This window comes from Prinia subflava, chromosome 8 (assembly GCF_021018805.1).
Source record: "Prinia subflava isolate CZ2003 ecotype Zambia chromosome 8, Cam_Psub_1.2, whole genome shotgun sequence".
Taxonomy (NCBI): domain Eukaryota; kingdom Metazoa; phylum Chordata; class Aves; order Passeriformes; family Cisticolidae; genus Prinia; species Prinia subflava.
In genome coordinates this window covers 27,872,879-27,887,112 of record NC_086254.1, presented here as the reverse complement: position 1 = coordinate 27,887,112, position 14,234 = coordinate 27,872,879, and the positions used below count along the sequence as shown (strand labels likewise).

Here is a 14,234-nt window from a genome sequence, read left to right as displayed (position 1 = left end):
AATGCTCTGTGTAAAACGAGGTTGTTATTCCTAATTTCACCGCATAGATGGGAAGACAGACAGTCCCCAGCTGTGCTTGAGGGCTTGGTGTGAGGAGCAGGAGCTGCTGCCCGTGGCATTACAGGGGGCAAAAGGCATCATAAGGAGCTGCTGGCAGGTGGAAAGGGAAAGCTGCAAAATAATGGGAACTGCATCCCTTTGGCTTCATGTTGTCTCTTCTTAACACCCCCAAATTGACAGCTAGGTGCTAAGAGCACTTCTCTGTGTCCTGGTGGGGTGAGAAAGCCTTGCTCTGTGAAAAAAAGGTCCATTTGTACAGTAATTGCCATGGAAGCCTCTGGGTGAGGGTGCTGTGTCCCCTCCTGCTCCAGGCTGATTAGAATGAGCTTTCCTTCGAGGAGCAAAGCTGCAGCAAGGCCGTGGCAGATCCCAATTTCCTAGATTATTAATAATAACAATATCTTTTTCCCTCTCTCCCCTATTTCTCACCCACCCTGCGCTTCCCTTTTAATGAATTCTCCTCCCTTGCTGTAGACTCTGCAGTGACACCAGCCTGATTTGTAATGTAAATAGGCAGCCCAGTGTAAAGGCGACCTGCAAGAGCACCGCAGGGCTCTAATTATAATTTTCATTAAATTCCTTCTGTTTACGAATATCCAAGCAATCTGGCGTTGCAGCAGAAGCAGGAGGAAATTAAAGCAGTGCTACCACTTAGCTCCAGTGTCAGGGAGCAGGGGCCCAGCTGTCGAGCAGAAACTGAAGCAAGGCTCCCACAGACGAAGTTTTGAGGAGTTATTTCAGCTTTGGCACCTTTCCTCTCCCGAGCTCTTACCCCGGTTGCAGGGCTTGAGTGTTTTTCCTTCAGAGGATCTGGCTGGTGCAAGTGTTCTACACGTGATGTGTTTGTGCCCTAATTCAGGGATCAGCTGCTGGAGCTCCCAGTGCCATGTGCTGGGAGGAGCTGGGCACAGCGGGCACGGAGCAGGGTGGGAGCTGTGGGTGCAGGGAGGGGGACAGGGCAGGACCTGCGGCTCACAAGGCCCTGGAAGGTTCCTACACAAGTCAAGCAGCACAGGGACTGTTTGCCCCATGTGCTGGAGCATCCTGTGGTATGAGGGCTGCTGTGACACAGACCTGTGCAGAGTGAGGCTTTGCTGGCATGTGCTCCATCAAAAAACTCTTACCCTCATCTTCTGCTGGGTGAGAAAAAGGGCTTCAGGTGGCTTTCTGCAGATGTTTTGCCTTCAGAGAGGCATTTTTATAATGCTGACCCTTCCTGAGGAGGAGGTGCTCCAGGTGCCAGCCATGAATTAGACTGGCAGGGGACACCAGTGAACATTTTTGTTCATAAAGCCAAAAGTAGGGTGTAGTCTCAGTGTCACTTGGTCACAGCGAGTCTTTCTTAGGCTGTGTGTGGACAGGACAGGGAAAACTGAGCTTGGCTTTTCAAGAGTTACTTCTCCCCTGGGGAAAGTGCCCGTGGTATATTTACAGCCACAATTCAGCTTTGGGGTAAACAGCAGTGAAATGAAATTGCAGCTTGCAGTAAGTGCCTATAAAATAGCAAAGAGAGAGAAAAATTTTTCTAAACTGGGTGAGTCCAGCTGGTGTCTCATGGGCTTTATACACACTGAGAGTTTTGGCCAGACCCCTGAATAATTTAAAGTCTTTCTAGTACACTTGAGAGTTCATGGGATCTCTGAGCTCTTCGTTCTCTGTTGCTCCCACACCCAGGAGACTCCAGAGGATGCATCAGGAGAAGACAGGCTGGGCAGTGCTGGCCCAAGCTTCAGGGCAGCTTTGTGCCTCCTGTGCCAGCCCTGTTGATGGTTTCCCTTCTCTGTTTGCTAAGCAGATGATGCCCAGGATAGCAGGTTAAAAGGATATAGGTTATATTCCCTGAACACAACAACCCCTTGGCTAATTTTCCAGTATTTTCACTTTTTTCCCTTCATCCCTTTCAGGGGAACAAGGCCAAACTTCAAATAGCCTTCATGGCTGAGCAGAGTCGGGGATCACACAATGTAAAGTCCTGTTGGTAGGGAATAAATCTCTCTATTAGGAAATTAAATTCCTGCTGATCTCCAGCACTGCTCTGCCTCACAGCCTTTGGAGTGTTTAGATGAGTTCATAACTGGTAGCAGATCCCCAGAGGGAAATGGCTGCTGAGTTAATGGCACACATTTAATATATATAATTTCATGCAATGGGGAAATTTGTGCTCCTGGTGGGAGAAGTTCCCCCCAGAGGTGAAGCTGTCAGCCACGCCAGGATGCTGTTTGGGGGAGCAGCTGGGATGTTTGCCCAGGCTCAGCAGCATGAGGTGGGATAAGATACCTCAGCAAGTTCTTCCACAGCTGAGGGAAAGCCAGGAGTGTGGGGCCTGAGCCTGGGCATCTGGGGGACAAAAATGTCAGGCACTTGTTGAAGGAACTCCCTGGGTTTTATGTCTGCTGCAAATGCAGTCACATCCCCTTCATCCCAGTGCCTCTGCTGTGTGTCCCAAGGCTGGAGACCCAAAACTGAGCCATGAACCTGAGGGAGGGGAGAAAAACATTTAGGGGGCTTGGGGGAGAACACTGTGGGCACCACAGATCAATTTAATTATGTTTGGGAAACTTATATTCGCAAACTTATAGTCGCAAATAAAACAAGTTTGTCATTCCCATCACAGTGCTTTTCTGCCTGGATCACAAAGGCACCTGCTTATTAATTTCGCCTGATTGCTGCTCTCAGCAATCAGCAATCCCAGCAGCATGCAGGGCTGAAGTGCCATCAGGAGACACAGGCAGGAGCACAGGGAACACAGCAGCTCCCAGGGAACACAGCAGCTCCCACGTCCAGTGCTGCCTGCATCCCTGGGCTCTGAGACTCTCATCAGACGTGTGACTGACCCTGATTTGGGAAAAGTATTGGCAATCCAGAGCAATAATTTTCCTGAAGCATTCCTCCTAGGGAGCAGTCTTAGAATTAAGGAGCTGGATTCTTATTCAGAACCTGATTTAATTCACTGTCCTGCTGACCACCTTGCTGAGAAGGTTGTGGATCAGGAGAGAGCACCTGTGGATGGCACAGGGACCATGGGCTGTGGGGTCTTGCTAGAAGAAGTACTGCCAGCTCCTGATGTCTTTGCCAGTTCCGTGGCACAATCCAACACTTGGAGTAAAAAGGCTTAAGAGGTTTGCTTGGCTGTCTGCCTCAAATTGTTCCAGGGGAGGTTTAGAGTGGATATGAGGAACAATTTCTTCACCAAAAGGGTTGTCAAGCGTTGGAACAGGCTGCCCAGGGCAGTGTTGGAGTCACTATTCATGGGAGGATTTAAAAGATGTGTTCAAATGTGGCACTTGGGGACATGGTTTAGTGGTGGGCTTGGCAGTGCTGAGGAGCAGTTGCACTCAGTGATCTGAGAAGGCTTTTCCATCCTGAAGGGTTCCATGGTTCTGTGAGTTGTTGTGCATGGCCTGTGTCTTCAGCTGAGCAGAGCTGGTGGGTCTAAGATGTACTTAGGAAACCTCAGTCCCAGAGCCTCAGCTCCAGACACAAACAGCCTTCTGCACTGCTCAGTGCCAGTCTCATCCCTTATGTTTGGCAGGATTGTGCCTTCCCTGGAATGCTAAGCAGCACTTGGACGTGTGGGACTGAATAATCACATGTCTTTGCAGCTCAGATGTTTCTGGGAGGCTTTGGCAGCAGAAAGCTCAAGGCTCAAGGTCACAGCAGTGGCACTTCTGAGAGCATCACACAAAGTGATGCTGGGAGGGGAGAACTCAGAGCTCAGAGGTGCCAGGCCAGGGGGAATGAGGAGGTGAGGGCTCAGCACTGCGATGTTTAACAGCAGGATGCTCCAGGCTTCAGCACAGAAGTGATGAACACAGGGAGGGTGTTACACCTGCCCAGGCTCTGCACGGGATGGGTCTGGGCTGGGAGAAGTCCTGACCCTTGGATGTGGCACAAGGCAGCCTAAAGGTTGTGTTTGCTGGAGTGTGATGCCCAGGGGCAGCCAGGCCCTGCTGCAGGGAGTGACCTGCTGTGGGACCACGATGGGGACTTTCCCTGCTGTCCCATGGGGCCCTTTGGCAGGGCCAGCACAGTGAGCAGTTTTCCTGTGAAATATAAATGACTTCAGGGCATCAGCCCTGCTGTTGGAGGCCTCTCTAATGTCTGTGTGAATAGAAGAGGTTTCAGCAGCTTCTGGGGGGAAAACAGAGCAGAGGAGCAGAGAATGGGGCACATTGTACACAGTGGCCAGAGTGACCAAAGCTGCCTGAGAGAGCGAGTGACAAACACAGACCTCCTGTGCAATTAGTCTCTTGACCTCTGTGGTGGGGAGAGGGATGCTGGGAGAGGAGCTGTGCATCACAGGGCCCCAAGGAAGGTTTCCTTGACAACACTTACTGAAGAAAAATGAGATTTCATGAATGCAGCGGGTGTGAGCACGTGAGAGGCTGACTTTGGGAGAGACAAGGACGTGGCACCTCGCAGAACGAGCCCCTCCGTTTGGGGACGGGAAGTAATGGCTCACTGAGCTGCTTTTTCAGATAAACTTAATTAAAGAGCTGTTGTGATCATTCATATTTAGAAATGCAGCCACTGTGGTAAAAGCAGACTTATTGTTTAATTGTTTTTCTACTCACAGAATCTTCTCCACCTTGAATAAGCACTGGCACAGAAGGGAATTTTTTCTCACTTCTGATAGTTTCAGCACACAGCAGCTTGGGTTTAGGATTCTTTCATTCTAGCATTGTCCCAGCATTTACAAAGTCAAAGGAATTATATAGAAAGATGTATAGAATTAAACATTTTATCACAATAATACCCATATATTAATATAATAAACAGCAGACTGGTGTTTAGTATTGCCAAACTTAAACCATGTGGAAGAACCAAAAAATAGATATTTGTGTTCAAAACCTAAATAGATATATTTTTTAAATTATACAATCTGAGACTTTTTAATTTCTCCCTGCTGTTTCAGGTAGCAGGAGATAAATTTCCAGCTTTGTATGATGCCTCATAGGCGTGGTAGTACTGAGACTTTGCCCTCAGCTCTCATGGCCAAAACACCTCAGGAAAGCAGTGCAGGTTTCTCCTCAAGAAAAGGTCTGTGACCTTTTTCAGTGAAAGCTCTGATGGTGTTTGCACAGCAGACAAAGAAAGAGCATCTTCTTAAAAAGCAAAACCACTTGGCAGGAACTCAAACCCTGGATCAGGGCTGGGATCAGCCAGGAGCCCAGAGCATCATCCCAGCAGTGCAGTGGGGACCCAGGGCTGCAGCTGGGTTCAGGCTGGAGAGGAAGGACAGACAGGGGGGTTAAGTGACAAATTTTGTCCCAGCTGAAGGTGGAGGAGGAGCAGGAGCTGGAGCAGCCTGTGAGGTTGTGTCCTCACAGCACTGAGAGACAAGGAGTAGCAAAGGAGCTTTCAGGTTGTTTTCTTATATGTCAAGTGGAAAATTGCCTGGGTTTCTGGGTAAAACATTTTTTCTTCTCTTTTTTGTTGTGTTTTCTGTTGAGTTTTTCTGTTGTTGTATTTTTCAGCAGTAGGATCAGCCTTTGCCGTTTGACCCCTTTATTGCATGCTTGGATATTTATTTCTAACATTTCATTTTGAAAATAAATCTCTTATTAAATCTGAGCTTGGAAAGGTTAAGAGCAGGTTTGCTTACAGAAATAGATACAAAGGGATGTGTGACTGTACTCTTGTGGGGTTTTCTGAGCACCTTTCCTGTGTCTGTACGAGTCACATCAACATGCCTTGAGACTGATATTTTTTATTTCGTGTCCCAATTGATTTCAGAAATGCAGCGAAAGACAGATACAAACCAAATAAGATTAAAGGCTTTAAAAGCTTAATAAATTAAGAAGAGCAAATCTAGCTGATAACATGGCTTTGATAGTGGGCTATAAAGGACAGGGAGTTAAGGAATTACAGGTAGCTGACTGTTCAGCAGCATCCCCTCCTCCTCAGCAGAATGGGGGCACAGGGGGACAGGTTGGACTCTCCAGCTTATCAGCAGGAGAGGAGCAACAGAAGACAAAGTTGAGGGGATAGAAAAGATTTGAGGGACTAAAATTTAAACAAACACCCCCAGCCCATGCTGAACCAGCTCGGAGTGTCCTACAGGCAGTGACACCTGCCAGTGACACTGTCCTGCCAGAGCCATTGGAGAAGGAACTGCAATGGTTTGAAGCCCTAATGAGAATTTTCACTATGTTTTGAGATGTTTTCTAGGACTTTTTTCCTGTTTTGCTGTGGGCACCTCTCCAGCTCAGGTACAGCTTCCCTCTCTGGAGAAGTTTTATGGTGTGATGGCCCTGAGCAGGTCCAGAGCTCTCTGTGCTCCCAGGGTTGGGCTGTGGGATGGGCTCCACAAGCTGCAGAACATCCTTCTGCCTTTCCTCTCTTCCCCAGCTGTATAAATGAACGATGGCCCAAGAGAGAGCTTTGGCTTGTGTTGTTTTCCTGGCTAACAATTGCTTCACGTGGTTATTTGCTGCTCCAGTTTCACTCAGATCAGCAAAAATGTGGTTTATTTCAGGAGAAAAAATTCTGCCACAGCTCTTCTGATTTTAGAGCTGCAATAAATCATTTAATTTCAAGAATGAAAGGTAAAAGTATACTATGGGTTAGAGGAGCAAAAGGAGCAGAAGGAATCCTGGTTTTAGTAAGAACAATCGTAAAGAAGAAAAATTTATCCTCTCTGATGGAAAGATCCTGTCAGCTTTGAGTGGGTTGAAACCTGTGCCACAATCTGTGACACTTCTCTTTACAACCAGTATCTGTGGAATATAATAGGCTTTCTCAACAGGACAGTGTGAATCATTGTAAGGAGCACCACAGCGAGGATATTGCTCTGCACAAAGCTGGCAGCACAAGAGAAGGATGGCATTTCCCTGCCAGCAAGAGGCACCCAGAGAGGCTCAGTACGAGGGGACAGATAGATCAGGGCAAACCCTGCCCCTGCCATCTCTGAGCAGCACTGCAGGGACCAGGACTGAGTGGCACAGTGACATCCTTCACATCCCAACCCCAAATCAAGGCCAACTTAGCCCCAGCATCAGCCTTGTTTACCTCTAAATCTCAGCAGCATTTTGTGGGTAAGCTGTGCACACAGACCTGCAGTGTAATGAGTCAAATGGTTGTTTATCAATTCACTTTCAGCAAATATTTCCTTAATTATGGTAAGTTGGTGAGGGAACAGGGGGAAGCCCAGGATAACTTCAGGCTGCGTTTCCAATGGCTGGATTGCAGCACAGACTCACTCCCTGCCTGTCACTAACAGTGTTGGAGTTTCATCAGTAGCATTTGCTTGTCACCAACATGTTTTACAGAAAACTGCGATTTTATTTCTATAAATGAGGAAACAGCTTGTGTGAGCTCGCACATCCCACATCCCCTCTCCTTCCCCGAGCCAGCAGAGGGGCACAGCCCATCTCTGGACCAGCTGAGTCACGCCTGCAGCTCCCAGGTACACAAAAACAGCTTAATAGTGCTGGGAAGGTGGCAAAAGAAAGTAAATCAGGATGGAAAGAACCTGGAGACAAGAGAGGTGAGAGAGAAGGAAGTCTGATGTGAAGATAATTTTTGGGGTTATGAGGAAAAATGCAGAGGCTTCTCAAGGAGCTGTGCCCAAATCTGAAGTTGTGTAGACTGGCAGGTCCATCTCCAGGGTGATCATTTATCTGTCACTTCACAGCCCAGTCTCTTCCCTGGTGCAAACAAACCAGGAAACATCACGAGGCTGTGGAAGGACAAGCTTTCCCCTTTTTACATAGCCCTAAAATGGCAAATACTCGTGGAGTAGAATGGAGGAAACACTCCTCCAGGCATGGATTGCCCTGATTCTGGAGCAGGGGACCCATGGCAGAGGGCATGGGTAGGAGGGAGCTGTGTTCATCCTGATTTCCAGAGGTGAAGGCAGGAGGGGAAGTTGGGCAGGGCGTGCTTGGGGAGGCTCTGAGAGCACACGCTGCTCCTGGAACACATAAAGCCAATTAAATACCAGATTGGATGAAGCAGTCACAGCCAAGTGGCCACTGCCGGCCAGTCAGGATCCCAAATCTCCCGAGATCCTTAAGGTATGTGCGTTAATCCCCTCCTGAGGGATTAACCTGGGGGTTTACCCTGTGGCTGCTGTGCTGGGGGAGCAGCACCCCACAGCCCCTGGGTGGCCACAGCACCTTCCAGGTGCTTCAGGGGGCTCAGAGGGTGCTGCTTCTAAGGGAAGATTGTTTGGCAAAAGAGAGAGGTTTGGTGACTGCCTGCGTTCTAACCCACTCTCTGTCCTCCTTCACCTGGGAATAAGGTACTGCAGAGGGAAAGCTGCCTACCCCCTCCCTGACTGATTGCCCTGAACCACAGATTCCTTTGAAATACAGATTTTTATTGAACTTTCAAAGCAGTGTTGGGAATTGCAATACCTTCAGAGCCCAAGAGAGGTGTGAAGGCAATTTCCCCACTGAGGCAGGAAGAAGGAGGAATAATGGCCATTTAATAGATGTGGCTTCTCTCATCCTGGGGCTTGAGAGGAACCTGCAGACACATCCTTAAATGCATTAAGCTATCACAGAAGCCTTGGTGCTTAGATCCCAGCCAGGAGAAGGTGTCACAAAGCTGATTACACACAGCAGACCAGGATTACTCATGCTTAATGCCTGATTAGGAGTTAAATTAATATTGACTGCCGATAGTAAACTGTAATGATTTATTTAGCCAAAAATAAATATGAAATGTCATAATGCAGTCCCAGTGGCCTACTGTGATAATTAAACATATTTTCAAATCTTGCACTGGCAGGGAAGACACAGCTCCATGGAGAGGCTTGCACTGAGTTAATAAAGACAAAAAAAGAGAAGATCTCTCCACACAAGGCTGGGCACTGGAGAAAAACGTGCATTAACAGTTTTGTCCCCTACACTCACTGTATTTCTCGTGTATCTATATCATTTAAAGGGTGTGGGCATGCAAAGGCCAGCAGGCAATTGGTAATTGCATGCCCATTGTGCTCTTTCAGCTGCACAGGGGCTCAGGGCCAGGGGTCAGATGTAGTCTGATACACAGATGATGGCTACAGGTGAAAAGCACATCTTTATGCAGATACGGTTTGAAAATCAGCCCCAGCACTCCAGCAGTAATGGAGTTTTATGTCTAGAACACAGCACTAGCCTTGAACCTTGTTATTAGTGCTGTCCTGGAAAACTGATGTGTTGGCAGAATTTCCTTACTGGTGGCAGCATTTTCTCAGGGGTGAAGGTGGAGGAGAGAGCTCCCTGCTCTCCCTCACTTTGATGGATGTGTGCTGGAGAGCAGAAACATAGGAGGTGTCAGCAGTGATGGACTGATGCTGAAGGCTCTGACAAATGAGCTCTAGAAAGTTACCCTGACATCTTTGTGAATGTATTTCACGTTCCATATTTAAGGTGTTACCCTCCTGCTGCTCCCCTCTGTCCTCTGCCAGAGCCCCAGAGTGCACATCACAGAGGAATGCCCCTCTCAACACTGGAGCTCAGCCATGAGAGGGGCTGGGATGACACCAGAGGGGAAGGGGAATGTGTAAACAAGCCTTGTGTCCTACTGACCTGGTTCAGAGGCAGCAAATTGCTGTGGGAACAGAGTCCCACCTTCAGCTGCCGCAGGGATTTGCTCAGGGAGTGTGGCAAACACTCTTGAGAACAAACGCTGTGGGTGCAGAAGCTGTAACTCTCCTTTTCCTTCTCCCTTCCAGCTCGCTGCACTAGAGAGGCAAGTGTTTGACTTCCTGGGATACCAGTGGGCTCCTATCCTGGCCAACTTCCTGCACATCATCATCGTCATCCTGGGGCTGTTCGGCACCATCCAGTACAGACCCCGCTACATCGTGGTGGTGAGTGACCCCTGTGGTCCCCAGAGCCTCTGCTCCAGGGGATGTGGCACCTGAGGAGGGACAGAGCAAAGCCCCCAGGGGATGAGGCAGATGAGGCATGAGCCCTGCTCGCTGTTTGAATTGAGCAGGAGGGACTGGCTGTGCTCAGGAATCTGCTGTTTGTGAGCTGTGCTTGTGCCCAGCCTGGGAGGTTTCAGATAATTCAGATAATTCAGATAATTCTTGCTGGTGCTAAGGCAGCCCTGCCCAAACGCTGCCCAGCAGAGAGGGAGGGTGAGGGGCTGGACAAAGGCAGCACAGGAGCTCTTCCATCCCTCCAGACTCCTGCTCCTGTGTGTCTTACCAGGAAAGAGAGCATCTGAATATGGAAAACAAAGAGAGGAAGAGAAAAAGGATTTCAGTGCTGACTCAGGGCATTCCACTATATATATATATACACACACTAATTCCAGTGACTTCCTAATGTTTATTGCTTCTCTCTCCCCAACCCCATTCCTTCCCAGTATGCCATCTGGACTGCAGTCTGGGTCACCTGGAACATCTTCATCATCTGCTTTTACTTAGAAGTGGGAGGGCTCTCAAAGGTGAGTGCCCAGGCTTGCAGCAGAGGGGATGGAGCTGGGTGAGGTGAGGGGTGGGAGCAGGTCCTGCCCTCCTGCCTGTGGAGAGGGCTGCTGTGTCAGGGGTGGGGAATGCTGCTGCTTGTGTGGGAAACTGAGGAGCCACTCTTGATTTCTGGAGCTCTTGGCTGGTTGGGGCAGGTGGTGGCTGGAATAAACCCTGTCCTCACAGCAGGCAGAGTGAATTTGCTTCCCAGAGGTGAGAGCCATCCTGAGGGGAGAGGGGTTTGAGGGCCAATTCCCAGCAGTGATGCAGAGGAGGCTGAGGAGGGCTGGGAGATAACCAGACTGCAGCTGATCCTCTTGGGATCTGAGCCCACCTTGGCAAGAAGGTGTGTGATGGAGGGGAGGCCCTGGTGCAGCACTGAGCGTGGCCTTTCTGCCAGCCTGTACCAGGGAAGAGCTGCAGCAGGGTCTGCCTGGGCTGACCTGAACCAAGGACTTTGCTGGAACTCTACACCTGACCAGTTCTTGATATTTTTGTGCCTCCCAGTCCTGCTGAAGACTTGCTGCCCTTCAGCAGCAGGGATAAATACCTGGCTGTTGCCACACCAAACATAAGATTTCCTGTTGTGCCTTTGGGGAGAGGCCCCCCTGTCTGCTGAACAGAGAACATCCCAGAGGGATCTGGCTCATCTCCTGGGGATGTGGCTTCCCTGCCTTAATTCTTCCTTCTTAAGTACACTGGTAGTTACTCATGGCTGCTGGCCAGGGTGCTGGGAGTTAATATGCAAATCTCTTTGAAGACTAGATTAGCTGAGTATTGCTGTCTGCCTAATGAGGGGTGAGTCAGAAATAATAAAAATGGGAGGCAGGCCCTGAATTAAGCCTGGGCTGTAAGCAATGAATTAAGAGTGTTGCTGTAGCACAGCAGACTCAGAGTGACTGTGGGATGCAGGTTCCTTTCAGAGCACTCCACATCTGGCCTGAATTCTCAGGTCATGCACTGGAGTTGCAGTCATAATTGGAATTGCCCTGTGGTTTTGTCAGGCCTACAGCAAGTCAGGAGTGGCAGCCTAAATCCTTTGCAGATAAGAAAAAGTAACTTCCTAATGTCTCAATTCATCTTCATTTCCCCTCTCAATTATCTCCATAAACTTTGAGGGAGTTTTTGCCCAAAACAGTGATTATTCATAGTCTGAAATCTCAGCCTGAGATGATCTCGATGATGGCTACAACCAACTGAAAAAAAAAAAAGAATTTTATGTAACTGTTTAAATGTTCCCTTCTGCAGAGACAATGTTGGCTTGATAAGCTGCTCTGGGAGCTTCTCAGAGCCAGTGTTTGCTTCCAGCCAGCTGGAAACTTGTGTTTGCTAATCCCAACCTGCACTGCAACACGGTGGGTTGCTGTTCTGCAATTCAAACAGCACCACAAACTCCTTTTTTTGTGCCACAGAGGAGCTTCACCTGGTAACCTTGCTCTCTGCTGGGGCTCATTTTAGCCAAGCCAGCACACAGAGAGGCTTTATTTAGCCTACAGGGTGACACTTGTGACTGGAGGCATTTTTTATAGATTTGGGCTGCAGTGTAAGTTGTTACTGACTCAGTGGACTTTCCTCTCGGGCTGCAATGAGAGATTAGTTCATTTAATAGCAACCAGCAAAACCAAGAGAGAATTTGTGCTTGTTTGGCTGTAAAGTAGTTGACAGCCTTGCCTCTGTTCTTAATGAGTTGTTCTCACTTTAGAAAGCTGTTTTGTAAGGAAAACTAATGATGCTGCTTTCCATCGTCCTCCACATTCACTGAAGTAATTTGGGTCTTTGTAGTGGCAAAACAAATCTTCGCTTCCACAGAAGACCAAAAGATCCCCCTGAAGCAGGAGCTGAGGTTTCTGTAGGACACTTCACAGGCTGGGCTCTCCTGCTGCATCTCTGGAAACCTGACCCAAAGCCAGCTGGTGTTTATTGATCTCAGTGGGGGGATCAGACCCCAGAGGGACACCTGGGCAAGGGCAGGACGGTGTCAGGGGGCAGTGGATGGCAGCAGGGCTGCAGGCACCTCTGTGTGCCCCAGGGCCCTCAGGAGGAGGCTGCCCTCCAGTCCTGACAAGGAGTCAAAGTCAAAGCTCATCACGAGCCTGGCAGCAGGTAGGGAATTCCAAATATTGGAAGAAGAGCTTTGGTGGAGAGAGGCCGATGGAGCTGGTCTGACAAACACAAACTCATTAACCACTAGACTAAGCATGAACACACTGGGGAGTGCTTGGACAGGGCTGTGCAGGTCCTGTTAGGGGCTGGGAGCTCTGGAGGTCTTCAGGGTGCTGCTCCCTCTGTGATTGCTGGTGAGCCTGGGGGAGTGGGGAGTGCCACTCCTGCCAGCCCTGCACTGACCCTGCTGTGTGCTGGCAGGGGCAGGCTGCCAGGGCAGGCTCTGCCAGCAGCTCATGGGCAGTGAGAGAATGCAGAAAGGGCAAGGAGCTGGAGAGGATGGAGTTTGTTAACTTGGAGCCTGGTAATGACAGCCCAGTGCAACTGAGACAGGTGATAACTGGGGTGGGGTGAGACAGGGGAGAAAGAATTCAAGTGTTTCCAATGTAGCAGATTTAAGAAAAGCCCAGGGAATTGAAAAGATGAGGAAACAGTTATGTGCACTCATTGCAAACAATTCTGTGGGTTCTGCTGCCTAGATCTGATACCCCAGTGGTGAAGGAATACAGGATGGGAGCAGGGAAGTGCTGCTCACAAGAGCAGGAACAGGGTTCTTGTGTCCCCCCTTGCTGTGGGTGCCTGGCTGATTTACTGAACAGAAACCACACAGTCCCATGTCAGCCCATGACAGAGGGCTTGAGACAATCTCTCAGTTAAAAACCTTGAGTCATCAGCAGAATAAGGGCTGCTAGGTGCAATTTGGCTGTCTGCTCTCCTCCATTCTGTTGTCTGCCACCACTTCTCCCTCTCCCCTCCTGTCTTTCACATTTCTTGAAGTGCTCCTTTATCCTCCAGGCTATTCCAGCATGTCCATTCCATGTCTCCTGGCCATGGAATTGCTGAGGATGCTGTTCTGATCAACTCAGCTCAGAGGAGTTATAACTAATTACTAACCAGCTACCAATCACTAGTTACACTGAATTTTTTATTGGAAAGGAAAATACATTTTACTGATCACTGAATCTGTTCCCTACTTCTTGGAAGAGCTAAACTGACTTGACTTCTGCCTTTCTATCCTGCCAGGGTTTTTTTTTTTTTCATGTTGGAATCTTTCCTTAGCAGCAGTAAGAGTGTGAAATATGGCCCAGCAGAACTTCCTTGGATGGCCAGACACAGGTGGATCAGCACAAGTGTCTAGGGAAGCACCTCCCTTGCTGCTGGAAGAGCCTCCCCAAGCCCACAGCCCGTGCCAGCTTTCCTGGGAGGGCTCTGCCAGTGAGCAGGTGAGCCTGGGTTTGCAGGGCTGCTTCTCAGCACTGGCAGGGAGGTGCTGATGTGTCTCTGAGCAGCTTTTGGCAGCGTTGCCTTGCTGACTTGCTCTGCTCCTGCTCCTGAGCACCCTTGCAGCTCCAAGTGCTGTGCCACTGCTCTGTGGTGGGGCTCACAGCCGAATTTCCAGGTTGCTGTTCCTCCTCCTGTCCCATCTCCCTCTTTTCCCCGTGTCCATCTGCCCATTTGGACAGGGGAATTGCTGGGAGCTAGCTCTGAGGTTTCCAGGCTGTGTTTGCAATAATGTGTTAAGCTTCTCCCTGTCTACTCGAGCGTGAGACACATCCCTCCTGCAACCCCTCAGCCTGAGTTAATTATTAAAATCCTGCTGTTA

At 49.2% G+C, this 14,234-nt stretch overlaps 1 protein-coding gene across 1 annotated transcript in view; it reads left to right on the top strand.

The window, feature by feature from the left end:
* Positions 1 to 14,234, top strand: part of NKAIN4 (sodium/potassium transporting ATPase interacting 4) — a 49,413-nt gene that overhangs the window by 14,405 nt on the left and 20,774 nt on the right. The window contains exons 2-3 of the mRNA XM_063404321.1: positions 9,725 to 9,862; positions 10,366 to 10,446. Of these exons, the coding sequence (XP_063260391.1) occupies positions 9,725 to 9,862; positions 10,366 to 10,446 (219 nt within the window). The remainder of the gene's footprint in view (positions 1 to 9,724; positions 9,863 to 10,365; positions 10,447 to 14,234) is intronic.